We start from the raw sequence: 21057 nt of genomic DNA on the forward strand, positions 1-21057 counted from the left end.
GGTAGTCTTTCTAGGCATGAAAACCATACTGTTGCTCGCAAATACTTCTGTCCTGAGTCTAACCTCCACTACCTTTTCCCATAACTTCATTGTGAGGCTCATCAACTTTATTCCTCTATAGTCCACAGATCTTCACCTCACCCTTGTTCTTAAAAATGGGCACCAGCACATTTTTCCTCCATTCCAGGCATCTTCTCACCTGCTAGAATTCTGTTGAACAAGCTGGTCAAAAACTCCACAGCCACCTCTCCTAGATGCTTCCATACCTCCACAGGAACGTCATCAGGACCAACTGCCTTTCCGTTTTTCATCCTCTTTAATGCCTTTTCTAACTTTCCCCTTACTAATCACTGCTATTTCCTGGTCCACCACACTTGCCTCTTCTACTCTCCCTTCTCTCTCATTTTCCTCATTCATCAACTCCTCGAAGTATTCTTTCCATCTAGCTAGCACACTGCTGGCACCAGTCAGCTTATTTCCATCTCTATCCTTAATCACCCTAACCTGCTGCACATCCTTCCCATCTCCATCCCTCTGTCTGGCCAACCTGTATTCAGTGTTCCCTCGTTTTTCACGGTTAATGGCCAGAACCCCCCGCGAAAAGGTGAAGAATTGCGAAGTAGGATTTGCCCCCCCCTAGGAATTTTCATGTATGTGGGTACCAGAATGTTTAAAATATGTAAACAGTATTTATACTTTACATATATACATATTTTTTTTCAGTTTATTTGAAAGGGGACAATGCAATTTCATAAAACACATGGTCAAAAAGCCAGAATTAGCCAGAACGCTAGTTTTCATCTGTAGTCCCCTGGCCATGATGTAAAAAAGCAGTAAAATACATCTACAAGACAATATAATACAGTATACATAATCAAAGACTCACTATACTAAAAAAAATAAAACCACAAATCATTTGATCATAACATGAGAACATCATAACATGTCTTTTAGTGTTGGCAGCGAGAGGTGTTAACTAGCCACATTTTCAGTTTTTTTTTGTGAAGGCCTTGTATGCTGTAAGCAGTTTAACCTCCTCAGGTACTGAGTTCCACTCACCAGCGCTCCTCACTGACCAGGCTGACTTACTGAAAGTGCTCCTGCGCAGAGGAATGACACAGTCACCTCTGACAGAGCCTCGAGTCACACGCTCAGAGCTGTTTCTTTGGGTAATGAACTCAGCCAGAGGAGCTGGAGCCAAATCATGCAGTACTTTATAAATCAAATTTAAATCTGCAAATATGTGAAGACTGTCCCAGTTTAAAAGACTATTTTTTTTAAATTTGAGACAAAGATTACAACAGTACACATATTTACTTAAATCTTTAATTATAAAACCTTATACAGTAATTAACATTCATCAACATTGCCTTCTGAGAGAGTCGAAGAGGCTTGCGTTGGTGGCGGAGGAGAGGCTCTCACTTGACTTGTAGAGGCTTTAGGTTCACTCGGAGACTCTTCTGCTGGAGGCGCTGATGGTGTCGCTGGGGTTTTACCTTGGAGAAAAACATGGTGATGGGTAGTTGTTGTCCTTGTTTTTTCTTTTGCTTCAAAATTCCCCTGTACAAGGACATAACCCCGTCTATTACGCGGCGTTACCACACGTTTCGCTTCCTTATTGAAGCAGTTTTGCAGATGTTTGCTTCCTCTTTCGTGATGTACCGTACTGTAGATTCATTCACGCCATACCGGCGTGCCACAGATTCGTAACTTCTGCCCTCTTTGATCAAATCTAAAAGTTTCAGTTTTTCGTTGATGGTCGTCATCTTCTTCCTCTTGGGCACCCCGGAGGAAGCTATCGCAGGGGCATAAATCCACTCGTGCTCTCATTGGTCGATGTCGGCGCCTTGTATGAGTCCCTGTACAGTACAGGCATGTACAGACATGCGCGCATCAACATGAAACAACGCGTCTTTCTGCAATATGGCTGCTGATATGGCTGTATTTTTTATTATTATTTATTATTTTATTTTTATTTTTTATGAATATTTTGGAAAAACCCGCGAAGCACTGAAGCCGCAAAACGTGAAGCGCGAAGTGGCGAGGGAACACTGTAGATCCTTTTCTTCTTTAGTGTCCAATCTGGCATACATGTCATCATGTGCCTCGTTTGGCCTTTGCCACCTCGACCTTTGCCCTACGTCGCATCTCAATGTATTCCTTTCTCCTCTCCTTGGTCCTCTCAGTGTGCCACTTCTTACCTAACGTCTTTCCTTGTATGATCTCCTGTACTTTGAGGTTCCACCACCAAGTCTCCTTCTTCCCTTTCCTGCCAGACGATACACCAAGTACTCCCCTGCCTGTCTCTCTGATCACCTTGGCTGTCGTGGTCCAGTCTTCTGGATGGTCCTCCTGTCCACAGAGAGCCTGTCTCACCTCTTCCCAAAAAGCCGCACAACACTCTTCCTGTCTCAGCTTCCACCACATGGTTCTCTGCTCTGCCTTTGTATTCTTAATCTTCCTCCCCACCACCAGTCAACCACCAGAAGTTCGGAGGTGGGAACATGATGGTGTGGGGCTGCTTTTCAGCAAATGATACTGGTAAACTTCGCATTGTTGAAACAAGGATGAATGGGAAAATCTACCGAGACATTCTTGACAAAAATCTGCTGCCATCTACGAGTATGACGAAAATGAAATGAGGGTTTCATCAGGATAATGATCCAAAACATACTGCCAAGGAAGCTCTCAACTGGTTTCAAATAAAAAAATAAAGCTGTTAAAATGGCACATGGAACCTTCAAGATTTAAAGACTGCTTTTGTCGTGAAATCAGCCGAAGTCACTCCAGAGCAATGCATATGACTACTTTCTCCATACAGGAGGTGGCTTGAACCTCTCATTGCAAACAAAGCCTTTTGTACAAAGTACAAAGTATGACCAGTTGGCATGTTCAATACTTTTTCCCTGTGTCTGTATTACACATAACTTAATTTCTAAGCTTATTTATTCGACTTTCTTTGTATTAATGGATTACTTGGGGTCTTCCCAACATCTGGTGAAATGTTCATGTCAATAGCACCTTTGGAAAGATATTTAGTGAGAAAATTATTGCAATCATTTATTTTTTTAAAAGCTGGAGAAATACAAAGGACTGAAGAAAGAACTAGAGAAAATGCTGATGATGAAGGCAATAGTGGTACCCGTAGTGACCGGGCATTGGGGGCAGTAACCTCCGAGATAGGAGGATGGCTACAGCAGATACCAGGAACAACATCAGACATCTCCCTCCAGAAGAGCGCAATTCTGGGAACAGCTGAGAACTCTCGAGCTCCCTGGCCTCTGGTAGAGGACCTGAGTTTAAAAGAGATACCGCCCAGGTGGGCGAGAAAACTCTCTCTCTCTCTCGCTCTCTCTCTCTCTCTCTCTCTCTCTCTCTCTCTCTCTCTCTCTCTCTCTCTCTCTCTCTCTCTCTCTCTCTCTCTATATATATATATATATAGCGGCTGAAATAAGTATTTAATACTTAATCAATCATTTGCTGAAATTATTTTATTTCCCCCCCTCATTAATGTACACACAGCACCCCATATTGACAGAAAAAACTGATTTTATTTTTTTTTTTTCAGATTTATTAAAGAAAAACTGAAATATCACACAGCCATAAGTATTCTGTTTTTATTTGTTTAACACAACGTCCCAACTTCATTGGAATTTGGGTTGTACACACAGCACCATATTGACAGAAAGAAAAGTAATTGTTGAAATATTTTATTATTTATTATAAAAGAAAAACTGAAATATCACACAGCCATAAGTATTCAGGCCCTTATGTCATTGTATATTTAACTCTGGTGCTGTCCTTTTCTTCTGATCATCGTTGAGATGGTTCTACACCTTCGTTGAGATGGTTCTACACCTTCATTGGAGTCAAGGTCCATATTTGTAATTAGGGATCTTTGATCGTGCTTTGTCTGGTCCTTCACCTAGGACCTGTTTGTCATGGGTGACTCTACCAAGGGCATGACGCCCCATACAACTTGGGACACCCAAACCCCTCCACCACGATAAGGTGACTGCTCCAGGAGGAGACAAAGGCTGCTGATGCTTTAAAAAAAATAAAAAATAATGCCCCTTTTGGAGCCGTCACCTTATCGTGGTGGAGGGGTTTGTGTGTCTCAATGATCCTAGGAGCTAAGTTGTCTGGGGCTTCACGCCCCTGGTAGGGTCACCCACGACAAAAACGTCCGAGGTGAGGGACCAGACAAAGCAGGGCTCCAAAGACCCCTATGATGAGAAAAATTATTGGAAGATGTTTTTCCTTGTCGTTTACCAAGACATTCTTGACAAAAATCTTCTGCCATGTACGAGGATGATGAAAATGAAATGTGTGGACATTTCAGCAGGATAATGATCCAAAACATACTGCCAAGGAAACTCTCGGTTTAAAAAAAATAAAATAAATAAAGCTGCTATACTGGTCCAGTCAATCACGTGACTTGAATCCAGTCGAAAAAGAACTGAAACTCAAAAGTCCATAAAAGAAGCCACAGAACCTTCGAGATTTGAAGACTGCTTGTGTGGAGGAATGGGTCAAATCACACCAGAGCAATGCATGCGACTAGTTTCTCCATACAGGTGGTGTCTTGAAGCTGTCATTGCAAACACAGGCTTTTGTGCAAAGTATTAAATAAATACCAGTTGGCGTATTCAATACTATTTCCCTGTGTCATTTCACATTATTATTACTTAATTTCTGAGCTAATTCGTTTTACTTTGTTTGAATCTATGGGTTACTTGGGTTGTTCCCAACATCTGGTGAATTTTTTATGTCAATAGCACCTTTGGAAATATATGGTGACGTCTTAAATATTTCAGCCACTGTATTTGCATATTTTCCACATTTGTTTAAGATCAGCAAGCAAATGTAAATATCAGACAAATATAACCCAGGAGACCTTAAATGCTGTTTTTAAAATAAATGGTGATTTCATTTTTTAAGGGAAATATACTATTCAAAGTTACCTGGCCTTTGTGTAGAAAAAGTAATTACCCCCCTTTTTTAATCATGAAGAAATTGTCTCCAATCACAACTTTTTGTTATTTTTCACTGACCACACCCAAGCCTGATTATCTCCAGATATGTTCAATCATGAAAACCACTTAAACAGAACCTGTCTGACATAATCAAGTCGGATAAAAGATCTAAAAAAGCTGCAACAAAATGACATGGACTATACAAATTCAAGAACAGTCAAGAGATAAAGTGATTGACAAAGCCATTTCTAAAGCTTTAGGATTCCACCGAACCATAGGGAGAGCCATGAACCTCAAATGGAAAAATTATGGAACAGTGGTTAACCTTCCCAGGATTTGCCGGACTACAAAGATTACCCCAAGAGAACAGCAATGCCTCATCCAGGAGTCCACAAATGAACTCAGAACAACTTCGAAAGAACTGCAGGCCTCCCTTGCCCCAGTTAAGGTCTGTGTTCATGACACTACAATAAGGAAGAGACTTGGCAAAAATTGCATCTATGGCAGAGTTCCGAGGCGAAAACCACTGCTGACAGACGAGATGAAAGTTGGTCCCCGCACCGTCGAGGTGTTCTAGAATGAAGTGCAGTCCCATGTTGACTGCGTCATCCACAGACCTGTTTAATCGGTAGGCAAACTTCAGTGAGTCCAGCAGGGGCCCTGTGATGCTCTTGAGGTGGTCCAGCACGATGCGTTCTTATAACTAAACGACCACAGATGTCAAGGCGACAGGCCTCTAGTCATTCAGACCCGAAATTGCAGGTTTCTTGAGGACAGCGATGATAGTGCATTTAAAACAGTGTGGTACTTCACACAGTTCCAGAGATCTATTGAAGATCTGTGTGAAGACTGGAGCGAGCTGGTCCGCGTAGGTCTGGGGCTGCTGCTTTGTTGATCTTTTGTAGTTTGAAGATGCGTCTCACATCCTGTTCATGAATGATCAACGCAGAAGTCAGAGGTACCATGGTGGTTGGTGGTACGGCTGGGTGGATGTGGGGTTTGAAAGTGTCATTTTCAAATATGCATTAGAAGGTGTTCAAATCGTCAGTTAGTCCTCTGTTCCCCGCTTGGGGGGGATGGTCGCTTGTAGTTGGTTAGCGATTTTAACCCTCACTGGACTGACTTAGTTGTTGGCAGTTAACTCTTTTTCCAGCTTTTCTGCATAATTTCTCTTTGCGATGTTAATTTCTTTTGTCAGGTGTTTTCTGCTGCGATTGTGCATGGCTCTGTCCCCACTCCGATAGGTGTCCTCTTTAGCCTGGTGACTTTGCTTAAGTTTGGCAGTGAACCATGGCTCGTTGTTATTGAATATGCGAAATATGTCTTTGTTGGTACACACACATCTTCACAGAAACTGATATAGGATGTGACACTGTCCGTATATTCATCCAGGCTGTCAGTTTAAGTTGCAAAGACACTCCAGTCTGAGCAATCTAAACAACTTTGAAGTTCCATCTTTGGTTCATTGCTCCACTTCACTGTTTTCACCATAGGCTTTGCACATTTAGGTTTGTGCCTGTATGTTGGCATTAAGTGAATTAAGCACTGATCAGATGAGCCCAGAACTGCCCGGGTGTAGCACGGTATGCGTCTCGGCGCCCTTTGCACAATGGTCATTGCACCGAACTATTTCAATATTAGTAATTCGAACTGCTCTGCATCTTTTGCACAATTGCAAAAACAAATGTACCAGCACTACCAGACAACTAGCAACCCTTTATTGCTCAGTGACTGTTTTTTTTTGTCAATGTCTTTATGTCTCACAAGTGTTCTCTGTCAATTGACTGTCTGTTGTCGTACTAGAGCAGCTCCAACTACCGGAGACAAATTTCTTGTTTTTTTTGGACATACTTGGCAAATAAAGATGATTCTGATTTAGTGTGGTATAGCAGTGGTCTAGAATGTTATTTTCCCTGGTAGGACAGTTGATGTGCTGCTTGTATTTAGGGAGTTTGTGGTTGAGTTTAGCTTTGTTAAAGTCCCCAAGAATAATGAGGGGTGAATCTGGCTGCTTTTTATTCAAGTTCATTTACTTGTTCAGCGAGCGTTAGCAGTGCAGCATTCGTGTCAGCCTGGGGAGGAATGTAGACACCCACGAGGATGAAAGAGGCAAACTCGTGTGGCGTGGCTTACAGTTCAAAAACAGCAACTCAGAGTTTGGGCTGAAGTGTGTGTTGAGCTCAGAGATGTCTGTACACCATTTTTTGTTCATATACTAGCATATTCCGCCACCTTTTGTTTTATCCGATAGCTCCGTGACGCGGTCCACTCGGTGTAGTTGGAAGCCCAGAAGCATTACGGCGCCATCAGGAACGCGTTCACATAGCCATGCCCCCGTGAAGCACAGGGCGGCGTAAAGTCCGAAGTCTTTACTGGTCTTTGTGAGAAGATGAAGCTCGTCCTTTTTATTGGGTAGAGAGTGTAGATTTGCAAGGTGTATTGATGGGAGCGGCATTCAGAATCCTCTCTTCCGGAGCTTGACCTGCACTCCGGCTCGCTTCCACCTGTGGCGTCGCCTCCATGTGCCGTAGATCACAGCCAATCCATCGGTTAGTAACTCAGAGAAAAAAAATGTAAAAGTTAAAAGAAATTCCGGAGTAGACTCCCTTATGTTTAGCAAGTCTTCTCTTGTGTAAGTAAGTCACGTAATGTCTCCGAAGATGACATAAACATAAAAACAGACGTAAAATTTACTTAAGTTGAAAATCTCTGGCTCAAAGTCATAAAAAGAAAGATGAGGAAATAATACTATCCATTTTTCATCTTTGCAAAAGTCACATTTTTCCTTTGAAATGAAAATAGTCAAATTGTGATGTAATCTTGGTTTTACTCTAACTTTTTTTTTTTTAACATTTGGAACACACGTTTTTCATATTTCATTAGTTCTAATACAAGTTATCATAAACCATAAATTTAAATCGAATTGTATTGGTATAATATTGATGAAATTGCAAGGGAAAAGTATTGGTATCATTGAATCCTAAAAGTGTGGTATCGCTCAGTTATACGGACTAAATGAGTTAAATAGCATCTCTGGAGTAGTAGCATTTATGTGGGAAGTAAATTGCATCTTAGAGTAGTAAAGTGTATTTGTGTGAGAATTTTAATGTTCAGTCAGAATTTCACCCACTTATATTCTCACAAAATGACAACTTTTCTCTCATTGAAATTATTTCCTTTGCTTTGCCCTTATTGTTGTAATTCCATATATTTATTCTTTTAATATTTTTTCTCGTCTTTACTCATACTAATCAATAGTTGTTTTTTCTCTATCTTGCCCTGATCTTGTCGTGGTCTTTCGACTTATATGTGCTGACTTTGATGTTTACAGATGGCGTCCAGGAGGAGAGAATTTGAGGCATGGTTGTGCAGAGAGGACGAACTCCTCTCAGAGATCGTTCGCACCAAGAGAGCTAGACTCAAAGGAAAAGAACTCAAGATGCAACAGGACACACTAAGCGTGAGTTACCATATGCCAACCAAACACACCTTTATCTCTGTCCAAGCGTGAGGTTTTCTTTGTTAGCAAGATTTGCAAACCCATTTCCAAAAGATGTGCCACCCATGTGATGATTGTTATATCTTATATCTGTGTGTGTGCGTGCGTGCGTGCGTGCGCACAAATGGAGTCTGTCTATTGGACCGCTGCAGCAAGCTCGTTAAGGACAAGTCGACGCAAGTGAAAATATTTTGCTTACATGGCACTCAGGGCAAGCCAAAAGATAATAATTCTAAATAATTGCAAAGGCTGATTTAAAGCTGCCTTGTTGAACAGCATCGTCAACAAATCATTCAAATGGAAATTTAGCGTGTGAGAATTAGTTTGTGACTTAAAGGTGCCCTTCCATCAGAATCAATTTCTTTTCAACATACAGTGGGTACGGAAAGTATTCAGACCCCCTTAAATTTTTCACTCTTTGTTATATTGCAGCCATTTGCTAAAATCATTTAAGCTCATTCTTTTCCACATTAATGGACACACAGCACCCCATATTGACAGAAAAAAAATTTGATTGTTGACATTTTTGCAGATTTACTAAAAAAGAAAAACTGAAATATCGCACAGCCATAAGTATTCAGACCCTTTGCTCAGTATTTAATAGAAGCACCCTTTTGAGCGAATACAGCCATGAGTCTTTTTGGAAATGACGCAACAAGTTCTTCACACCTGGATTTGGGGATCATCTGCCATTCCTCCTTGCAGATCCTCTCCAGTCCTGTCGGGTTGGACGGTGAACGTTGGTGGGCAGTCATTTTCAAGTCTTTCCAGAGATGCTCAATTGGGTTTAAGTCAGGGCTTTTGTTGGATCTATCTCACCCAACACCAATAAAAATGCACAGAAGGAATGAAGACGCTGGTTTTTATTTCTCATGAGGAGGGCGTATGGGAGATTGTTCAGTTCACAGCCTCTCAACACGCGCTAAACAATCTCTCCCGTCGCTCCTGCATTTATTTGAAATAGGAGGGATTTACAAGTCATAATGTTCTAAGCAATAAGACACAACACAAAATATTTGAAAATAGGAGGGTTTTACCAGACATAATGTTCTAAGCAATAAGACACAACACAAAATATTTGAAAATAGGAGGGTTTTACCAGACATAATGTTCTAAGCAATAAGACACAACACAAAACATTGGACCAATACCTGTCACGTCCCCGACCACATCCGATCACGTCCTTGGTCCAGGCACCCTTCCATCGGATGATGATGAGTCATCTTTTTGAAGGCGAGACATCTTCCTTTCTAAAATCGTCCTTAATACTAATGCAAGCTAAGCAAATAAATGATAACTTCTAAAATATATTTAACATTTCCCTCCTGTTTATCATGTATTTGCAAAAATTCTCATATCATCTTACAGTCACTTCATTTCGATTTTTAACTGTAGAATCATTTTTACGAAACAAATACATTTACACTCAGAGTAAACTTGTTATACATGAATGTTGTAGTTTAAACATCGTAATCATCTGTATCAGGAAACAAATCGGTTAAAGCAAAATCATCATCATTATCATTATCATCTTACAGTAATGGATACATCAGCTCCATACGGTTCTCCATGGGGGTTATGGCTGTGGTGATTAATTTACTGATTAATGCCCGAATGCATGGGATACAACAACATCCACACAATGTCAGAATGGCTGCAAAAACAGCAATTGATATCAATATTGGTGAAATTAGGGTTTTGTATTTAACAAAAACGTCCATCCAGCTGTCCCACAAGGAGGTGTCCACCCCAGAATGGTTCTTCATCTTGTGATTGAGGGTCCGTAGACCATCGATGGCTCTGGTCAAGCTGCCATCCGAAGCAGTATTGTTTGGAATGTATGTACAACATTGTTCTCCAAACATACCGCAAACACCTCCCTCTCTTGCGAGGAGCATGTCGACAGCTATGCGGTTCTGGAACGTCATTAGGGAGGTAGCCTTGAGCTGCTCATGCACAGCTTCCAACCCACTCTGAGTCCAATTTCCTAATCTCTGTACTTTGAAGTGGATATAGTTTATCCTATCAACATTTTTATTAATCGTACACCACCAGCATATGAAAGACGCAAATCCTCCTGCAACTTGGTCAGCCAATTTGTATTGATTTGGCACCCCACGAGGAACACCTATGGCGTCGATGTCTATCATCTCCGCACCACCACCAGATGTCGCTCCGTGATACTGGCATAAAATTTGGTCCGACTTTTAAGGTTACTTTACACTGTGTGTCGTTCAGTGGTCCTATTTTTTTGCCTTTACTAATCATGTTTATACAAGTGAAATTATTTGGTGCTACTAAAGTAGAAAACATCGGTTTGTGTTTATCTGCTTCTGTTACGGGATATATAGGATCCCATGATTTACATCTCTCAGTTGGTACAGTAGCGTTCATTAATGGAATAATACAATCTTGTAATAATTGTGCTGGAACTATGGGCAACAAAGGCCTGGGACCCATGCAAACCACACAATCTTTTCTCGCTACATTTGCTGCTTGTTCCACCAATAGTAACCAATTGTTATTTTGTCCTGAAACTCCTGTGAAAACAAGGAACCAATCATCAGTAGTTATGTTGTTAACAATTAAAATATATCCACCTTTCTTTGAAGTTTTTAATGGCATTTTTGGTTTAACATGGTTCCCATAACACAATGCTACTTGGAAGTGGGGATCTTTTCCGCCAGAATATGCCCACAAGCTCACCATCAAACACATTGGGTGACTTGATTTGTATTTCAATATTAAACTATGGGCAGTTTTGCTTAGGTTAAACTTCTTTCTATGTTCTGTTGCTGTTCTTTTTTACCAACTGGACCAATCATAACCTGTTTTACCAATGAGGTGTTCCCATCCAAAGCCTATAGTTGCATACCAGTCATATCCAAATCCCCAATTCTGCCCATTCTCTTGAGCATCATTGGTGAGCGCCGCATATGGGATTATGATTAAAGCAGCTTGATTTTGGGGGGCACAAAATATTAAACCGTTTTGCCGCGTTTGGAGGCCATGCCCACAATTTTGATCATCAGCTGTACTCCTTTTGATACAAGTTAATGATTCAAAATGTTGTATTATTGGGTTCGTCATATTGGTCCAGTTGGTAGGTGATTTTCTATCTAGAAAATGGGTTGTATCATTTAGGGTGGGACGTCCCATGTACCACAAAAACAAAACCAACACCATAGTAGCCAAAGTTGCTACGTAACCACTTATCGAATCTCGTAACCAACGTGGGTGTCCCATTCTGCTGAATTCTCACTAAACGGGTTGGTGTCTTTTTTCTTCACTGACCAGCAAGCGTTTTCAGAATCTACACATCTGCTCCCGCTCCGTTATCAGACTTTTGCTCACCTTCCCTATTTGATTACTCAGCTGAAATGACTCTTTTACAGTGTGTTAAATGAACCCACATATTTCTTTCTGCTATTTTTAGGGCTGTTGGTGTTGTTAATAACACTTGATACGGTCCTTCCCACTTTGGTGAATGCCAGTGCTTCTTTTTGATGCTTCGAATTAGGACCCAGTCTCCCGGTCCAACCAACTTGGTTTCCTGCTGGGAAACATGTTTACTTTCAGCAGATTCTTTTAAATCATTTTGTTTCTCTAACAACTTTCTCATGTAATCAGCGAAGTTTGTTTTGTCATCAAGTTCCCATTTTTGTTTAAACAACGGAAGTCTATAAGGTCTTCCAAACAATGTTTCGTAAGGTGTTAAACCTGTGGTGCTTGTAATGTTGATGTATATTTTAACGAGGCCAAGACACTGTGTCCATGACCTTCCTGTCTCTTCCATACATTTTTCAGTCTATTTTTTATTGTCCCATTCATTCTTTCCACTAGACCTGCACTCTGAGGGTGGTAAGCACAATGGTTTTTCAAATTGATGTGGAACATGGTTCCTATTTTATTGATTATTTGGTTTACAAAATGAGTCCCATTATCGCTGTAAATGGTTTCAGGTATGCCATATCTTGGAATGATGTCTTTACATAGTGCTTTTGCCACCGTCAGAGCATCAGGTGATTTTGTTGGGAATAATTCGATCCATTTAGAAAATGCATCTATGATAACCAAACAGTACTTCTTTCCTTCACTTTGACTTAATTCTATGTAATCCATGTGAATGCGTTGGAAAGGGTATGTAGGCACTGGGAATTTACCTCTAGTAGGTTGCAATTGCCCTTGCGGATTATGTCGTGCACAGATCATGCATGCTCTACAATAATTATTTGAATATAAATTGAAACCATAGGTTGTAAAGTGTCGATGTATCTGTGCCACCATCCCTCCAGTTGAGACATGTGACACACCATGGCTCAATATAGCAGCCCATTTAAATAGGTTTTTTTGGAAGTATTTGTTTCCCTTCTGTGCTAATGTAAATTTCATCTTGTAGTTTTGCACCTTGTTTTTCCCAATTATTGCGTTCTTGTTGTGGACTTTGTTGTTGCATATCTTTTAGTGTTTGGTCATATAAGGTTTGTTGTTCAATTAGTTTTTTTAAACCTAAAAATGGTTTATAGGCTGCTTCTTTCGCGGCTTTGTCAGCAAATGCGTTTCCTTTAGAAACCTTGTCAGTGCCGGATGTATGTGCAAAACATTTACAAATTGCCACTTTTCGTGGATGTTGCACTGCCTGTAATAATTGTTTAAGTAATTCAGCATGTGTTACTGGCTTCCCTGTTGACGTAATCATTCCTCTGTTATCCCAATATTGCGCAAACACATGAACTGTGGAATACGCATATTGGCTATCAGTATAGATTGTAACATCTTTATTTATCATTAGTTTGCATGCCTCGGTTAATGCTACTAATTCAGCAGCTTGGGCAGAGTAATGTGATGGTAGTGACTCAGCTTTTAGCACAATAGTATCAGTTACCACCGCATATCCTGTTTTATCTTAACTAGTTCATCTTTTTTCGAAGAACCATCTACATATAGAACCTGTCCATCACTTAATGGTTGATCTTTCAAATCACCTCTACATTTAGCAGTTTGTTCAGCCTATTCCTGACAATAATACTGCGTGCCTTCATCAGGTAAGGGTATTAGTGTGGCTGGATTTAAGGTTGTGCATCGCTCAACAGTCAAATGTGGTTGTGACAGCAAGATGGCCATGCAAGATAAATGTCTTGCAGGTGATAAAAATGCCATATTGGTTTGCAATAGGAGAGCAGACACTGTATGTGGGACTTTTAAGAGTTAATGGATGAAATAACACAATCGTGGAACTGCTCTCTACTGCCATCGAAGCTGCCACAACTCCTCTGACACAATGCGGTAATGCACACGTCACGTTGTCCAATTTAGTCGAAAAATAAGCTATTGGTCTTAGCTTATCACCGTATTGTTGTTTAAGTACGGAGGTCATGTAATAGTTTTTACAATCTACCGTTTGAATGAATGGTTTATCATAATTTGGAAGGGCCAGCGCAGTGCTGGACACCAAATGTTGTTTAATGTCACAGAAGGCCTTTTCTGCCTCTGTATTCCTTTGAACAGGTGATGTCATTTTAAGGTTTGTTTCATACATCAATTTTGACAATGGTGCAACAATTTCTGCTCTACAATAATTTGTCAGACCTAAAAATGACAACATATGTTTCTTTGTTTGTGGTTTAGGGGCTTTTAAGACTATAGCTTTTCTGTCTTCTAATATAGTCCTTCCTCCTACACTTAAATTATGGGCTAGATATTTGACTTGCTTTTTACACCATTGCAATTTTTTTTGTTAACTTTATTTCCCTCTTCTGCTAGATGATGCAGTAAGGCCAATGAATCTTTGATGCATGACTCTCCATCTGGAGATGCCAGCAGCACATCATCTACATATAGTAAAATTTGGCTCCCTCCTGGGGGAGTGAATTTAGACATGCTTGTTCTCATTACTTGTGAATAAATGGTTGGTCTTTCACAGTAACCTTGTGGTAATCTAGTAAATGTATATTTTTTTACTTCAAATATGAATGCAAACCAAAATTGACTGTTCTTTTCTACTGGTATAGAAAAGAAAGCATTACTTACGTCCACCACTGTAAACACAGTAGCGTCTGGTTTCAATGAATTTAACAATGTGTGTGGATCTGGTACGCATGCTGCTCTCTGTATTACTGCAGAATTTACTGCCTGTAAATCTTGCACCATTCGCCAACCGACTGAAGGTGGGGCCTTTTTTACGGGAAAAATGGGTGTGTTACATGGTGATTCTGGACACTCCACGATAACTCCTGCCTTAATTAGTGCTTCTATTACCGGTTTGATTCCTTCATGTGCATCTGGTTTTAACGGATATTGACGAATCCCTGGTCTATATTCTGTTTTGGGTCTAATTTGCACTGGTAAAGCCCCTTTAATAAGGCCTACATCAAATGGTCCCGTGGACCATAATTTTTTTGGAACTTTTTTAAAATATTTCTTCATCAATTTCAGTGAGGATCATTTGGTCTAATCAAACAGGTTGCATGTGTTTCCCTTCATCACCCTGTATTGTCCAAAACATCGCCTTCCTAATTAGACCAGTTGATGCACTGTATTCCAGTTTGTTTTCTATTTGCTGCCAATCATCTGTCTCCTGTCCTTGTTTTACTAATGTTCCCATATGTTTCCACTGTGACTCATAATCTTTGCACAATGAAACATGTGGGACACTTGTATTTTTATACAGTTCCTTTAATTTGTCTGGTAAAATAATTCCTGCCGCGACTTTTGCTTCATTGTCTGAGTACAGATAATCTACACTAATCTTATCAGGTGTCGCATGTCGTAACTAGGTCTGGCCCTTGTGTGTTTTTGTACCACAGAGTTATATGCAGCTCATCACATTTTTTTATCTTCTGTGATAAGCTGCAAGGCTGCAGACAACAGGGCCTTTCCCATGTTTAACGGTGGTTTGTCTGGGATATCGATTGTGTAATAGAATGTACTTTCTCTGCTTTCCAGTGTTACATAGAGGTCCTCTCTTTTTAATTCATGTTTTCGTTTCACTACAATATTTCCATTTGATGATGGAATGAGTACAAGTCCTAGTTGGAATAAGCCATCTCTTCCCAACAAATTCACAGGGCACTCCGGGACTTCGAAAATGGGCGTTCTACAAGTTCTCCCCTGTGGGTCTCTAATCCACACAGGCTCAAGTTCCATGGCAAAAGTAATTTGTCCATTTGCAGATCTAACTATTGCCTTATGTCCCGATAGTTTGGAACCTGGAATCTTTTCCCGACATGCAGTCCTACATGCTCCCATAGTTTTAGACCAATTCATTTGTACCCCTCCTGATCGTAAAATTCGTTGAGTTTCTGACTCTTGAGTTGGAGGAAGTTCATGAGGTGGCAAAACCGGGTACAAGGGTGCTGATGCTTTTGTTCCCTCATTTTTTTTTTTTTTACACCTTTCTTCAATCATCTTTTTCTCGCTAATTCTTACCATTGGTCCTGTCTCATCTTCCTGTCTTTGAAACAACATATTTTTATCCCTACCTTCCTGCTCTTTTTGTTCATTTGTTGTCTTTCTTTTTCTCCCTTCCTTTTTCTCTTTTAGACGCCATGTTTAGCCAGAACAGTAGGTCGTCAAATCCATCTTTTTGTATTTGTGATACATAATTTTTGTGTCTACACTTTATTTCGTTTCGAAGTTGAACTATTTTTTGCGAATTTAGCTGGCCAGTGAAACCGTATTTGGTTATCCACGTGTTTAAATGTTCTATTTTGGAAGGGTTTTGGAGTTGAACATATTTCCAATCTTTGCACGTTAGGCCTACTTTTGGATCCGGTTTACTGTTATTTATTCCCATTTTTGTAAATTTGGAAGTCAGTTTATTTGCACCTAGAGTGACCTAAATACTGACTTTATTCAAAAATGACAGGGTGACAATAAATGTCTGAGTTTTGGTAATCCTCAAGCTTCTACCCCAAACGGGGCGGAAGATTCTTGCCTCTGCTTCCAAACCCAGTTGTCACTTACAATCCAGTCTTATACATTCATACTTTTACACATTCACACGATATTAGTAACGTTTTTTATAAACACACGGAAACACAGAAACACGGAATTTAAGTACGTACAGGACTCCGCCGTCCTCGCGGAATATGTCGGACTCCGCCGTCCCTCTTACCACTTGCCAGTGACTAGTATTACACAAGGTTTATTCTGCCGCAGACTTCTTCGTTGCGCAATTCACTCACTCTTTTAATCCTTTTTCCTAAAACATTTTTAAAATTTAACTCACCAAAGTCGTCTTCAATCCTGTGGATTGTCGTCAACCTTCAGATCCCAGTTGAGAAGAACGAAGACCAGTCCCGGAAAGGGTCTCATTTGCCGTGGCCACGGTCTCTTAACTGGATGTCGGCTCCACAACTGGAATTCTCGGGTGTATTGGCATCCGGCTCGAAGGACCAATTAAATGTTGGATCTATCCCTCCCAACACCAATAAAAATGCACAAAAGGAATGAAGACGCTGGTTTTTATTTCTCATGAGGAGGGCGTATGGGAGATTGTTCAGTTCACAGCCTCTCAACACGATTGTTCAGTTCACAGCCTCTCAACACGCTCTAAACAATCTCTCCCGTCGCTCCTGCATTTATTTGAAATAGGAGGGATTTACAAGTCATAATGTTCTAAGCAATAAGACACAACACAAAATATTTGAAAATAGGAGGGTTTTACCAGACATAATGTTCTAAGCAATGAGACACAACACAAAATATTTGAAAATAGGAGGGTTTTTCCAGACATAATGTTCTAAGCAATAAGACACAACACAAAACATTGGACCAACACCTGTCACGTCCCCGACCACATCCGATCACGTCCTTGGTCCAGGCACCCTTCCATCGGATGATGCTGAGTCATCTTTTTGAAGGCGAGACATCTTCCTTTCTAAAATCGTCCATAATATTAATGCAAGCTAAGCAAATAAATGATAACTTCTAAAATATATTTAACAGCTTTGCTGGGCCATTCAAAAACAGTCACTACTGAGTTGTTCTGAAGGCACTCCTTCGATATTTTAGGTGTGTGCTTAGGGTCATTGTCTTTTTTTGAAGGTGAACCTTCGGCCCAGTCTGAGGTTCTGAGCACTCTGGAGAAGGTTTTTGTCCAGGATATCCCTGTACTTGGCCGCAATCATCTTTTCTTCAATTGCAACCAGTCTCCCTGTCCCTGCAGCTGAAAAACACATCCACAGCATGATGCTGCCACCACCATGCTTCACTGTTGGGACTGTATTGGGCAGGTGATGAGCAGTGTCTGGTTTTCTCCACACATGCCACTTAGAATTAAGGCCAACAATTTCTATCTTGGTCTCATGAGACCAGAGAATCTTATTTCTCACCATCTTGGAGTCTTCAGGTGTTTTTTTAGCAAACTCCATGCGGGCGTTCATGTGTCTTGCACTGAGGAGAGGCTTCCGTCGGGCCACTCTGCCATATAGCCCCGACTGGTGGGGGGCTGCAGTGATGATTGACTTTCTAGAACTTTCTCCCATCTCCCGACTGCATCTCTGGAGCTCAGCCACAGTGATCTTGGGGTTCTTCTTTACCTCTGTCACCAAGGCTCTTCTCCCCCAATTGCTCAGTTTGGCCGGACAGCCAGCTCTCGGAAGGGTTCTGATCGTCCCAAACGTCTTCCATTTCAGGATTATGGAGGCCACTGTGCTCTTAAGAACCTTAAGTGCAGCAGAAGTGTGTGGCTTTCCTAATCAAGTCCAATCAGTATAATCAAACACAGCTGGACTCCAATGAAGGTGTAGAACCATCTCAACGATGATCAGAAGAAATGGACAGCACCAGAGTTAAATGTGTGTCACAGCAAAGGGTCTGAATACTTACGGCTGTTTGATATTTCAGTTTTTCTTTTTTAATAAATAAGCAAATATTTCAACAATTAAATTTGTTTCTGTCAATATGGGGTGCTGTGTGTACAACCCCAATTCAAATGAAGTTGGGACGTTGTGTTAAACATAAATAAAAACAGAATACAATGGTTTGCAAATCATGTTCAACCTATATTTAATTGAATACACTACAAAGACAAGATATTTAATGTTCAAACTTTATTGTTTTTAGCAAATAATAATTAACTTGGAATTTATGGCTGCAACGCGTTCCAAAAAAGCTGGGACAGGTGGCAAAAAAGACAGAAAGTTGAGGAATGCTCATCAAACACCTGTTTGGAACATCCCACAGGTGAACAGGCTAATTGGGAACAGGTGGGTGCTATAATTGGGTATAAAAGGAGAAAATAGTGGAACAGTTTAAGGACAATGATCCCTCAACGTACAATTGCAAGGAATTTAGGGATTTCATCATCTACAGTCCATAATATCTGTTCTTTTCCTACACGACGTCCACAATTTCCCAAAACAATTTGAAATGTGGACTCGTTGGACCACAGAACACTTTTCCACTTTGCATCAGTCCATCTTAGATGAGCTTGGGCCCAGCGAAGCCGGCGGCGATTCTGGGTGTTGATAAATGGCTTTTGCTTTGCATAGTAGAGTTTCAAGTTGAACTTACGGATGTAGCGCCGAACTGTATTTACTGACATTGGTTTTCTGAAGTGTTCCTGAGCCCATGTGGTGATATCCTTTACACATTGATATTGGTTTTTGATGCAGTGCCGCCTAAGGGATCGAAGGTCACGGGCATTCAATGTTGGTTTTCGGCCTTGCCGCTTACATGCAGTGATTTCTCCAGATTCTCTCGACGATATTATGGACCGTAGATGATGAAATCCCTGAGCTTGGGGCCAGAGAAGCTGACGGCGTTTCGAGGTGTTGTTGATAAATGACTTTTGCTTTGCATAGTAGAGTTTCAAGTTGCACTTACAGGTGTAGGGCCGAACTGTATTTGCTGACATTGGTTTTCTAAAGTGTTCCTGAGCCCATGTGGTGATATCCTTTAACATTGATGTCGGTTTTTGATGCAGTGCCGCCTGAGGGATCGAAGGTCACGGGGCATTCAATGTTGGTTTTCGGCCTTGCAGCTTACATGCAGTGATTTCTCCAGATTCTCTGAACCTTTTGATGATGATATGGACCGTAGATGATGAAATCCCTAAATTCCTTGCAATTGTACGTTGACCAGTTTGGAAATTGTGTATATCGCGTCGTCCGGGCCAAAGAGGAAAAGAACCATCCGGACTGTTATGGACGCAAAGTTCAAAAGCCAGCATCTGTGATGGTAAGGGGCTGTGTTATTGCCAAAGACATGGGTAACTTACACATCTGTGAAGGCACCATTAATCCTGAAAGGTACATACAGGTTTTGGAGAAACATATGCTGCCATCCAAGCAACATCTTTTTCATGGACGCCCCTGCTTATTTCAGCAAGACAATGCCAAACCACATTCTGCATGTGTTACAACAGCATGGCTTTGTAGTAAAAGAGTGCGGGTACTAGACTGGCCTGCCTGCAGTCCAGACCTGTTTCCCATTGAAAATGTGTGGCTCATTATGAAGTGTAAAATACGACAACAGAGACCCTGGACTGTTGAGCAACTGAAATTGTACATCAAGCAACAATGGGAAAGAATTCCACTTACAAAGCTTCAACAATTAGCGTCCTCAGTTCCCAAACGTTTATTGAATGTTGTTAAAAGAAAAGGTGATGTAACACAGTGGTAAACATGACCCTGTCCCAGCTTTTTTGGAACGTGTTGCAGCCATAAAATTCTAAGTTAATGATTATTTGCTAAAAACAATAGTTTATCAGTTTGAACATTACATATCTTGTCTTCGTAGTGTATTCAATTAAATATAGTTTGAGCATGATTTGCAAATCATTGTATTCTGTTTTTATTTATGTTTAACAACGTCCCATCTTCATTGGAATTGGGGATGTATGATCGAGATTTAAGATCGTGATGAATTTCCTGTCGATCGCGGTTATCAGCTGTGTGTGTATTTCCTCGATCTAACAAGGCTGGAATGTACGTGACAACAGCCAATCAGTCATCGTTTTCCTGCTTGACTTCCGTTGCCAGTTGTGGGAGTAAACAGAAACCATGCTTCCTAAGCTGAACCGGGCTGTCGCGAAATCGAAACTCCCTGTCCAACTCGGCTGTCGTCACTCGGAGGACGGCGTGTTATTGCGGCGACTATGTTTCCCAGCTCCGGACTGGCGATGGAGGCGGCCAGTCGCTCCGCAACTTTGCATCGGTGGTTGTGTGGCGGCATCTCAAAAGGAGCAATGCTCTTTACTTGACGATACACTATACTGCCAAAAGTATTCACTCACCTGCCCTGACTCTGATATGACCTTAAGTGACATCCCCTTATTAAGCCAAAGGCTTTAATATGACGTCAGTCCACCTTTTACAGCTAGAACAGCTTTAACTCGTCTTTGTTTCATGAGAGTGTGTAGGGAATTTTTAACCATTCTTCCAGAAGCGCATTTGTGAGGTCACACAGTGACGTTGGATGCGAAGGCCTGGCTCTCAGTCTGCACTCTAATTCATCCCAAAGGTATTCTGTCAGGTTGTTGTCAGGACTCTGTGCAGGCCACTTAAGTTCATCCACACCAATCTTTCTCTTCCATGTCTTTATGGACCTTGCTTTGTGCATTGGTGCACAGTCCAC

At 41.0% G+C, this 21057-nt stretch overlaps 1 protein-coding gene across 11 annotated transcripts in view; it reads left to right on the plus strand.

Moving 5' to 3' along the window:
* LOC133487608 (nesprin-3-like) overlaps positions 1-21057 on the plus strand; it is a 281178-nt gene that overhangs the window by 98382 nt on the left and 161739 nt on the right. For all 11 annotated transcript variants that reach the window (XR_009791407.1, XR_009791406.1, XM_061794488.1 and 8 more), the window contains one exon: positions 8308-8436. Coding sequence is in view for 9 of the 11 variants with exons in the window: in XM_061794488.1 (XP_061650472.1) it covers positions 8308-8436 (129 nt within the window). In the remaining 2 variants the exon portion in view is untranslated. The remainder of the gene's footprint in view (positions 1-8307; positions 8437-21057) is intronic.

This window comes from Phyllopteryx taeniolatus, chromosome 13 (genome assembly GCF_024500385.1).
Source record: "Phyllopteryx taeniolatus isolate TA_2022b chromosome 13, UOR_Ptae_1.2, whole genome shotgun sequence".
NCBI classification, from domain to species: Eukaryota; Metazoa; Chordata; class Actinopteri; order Syngnathiformes; family Syngnathidae; genus Phyllopteryx; species Phyllopteryx taeniolatus.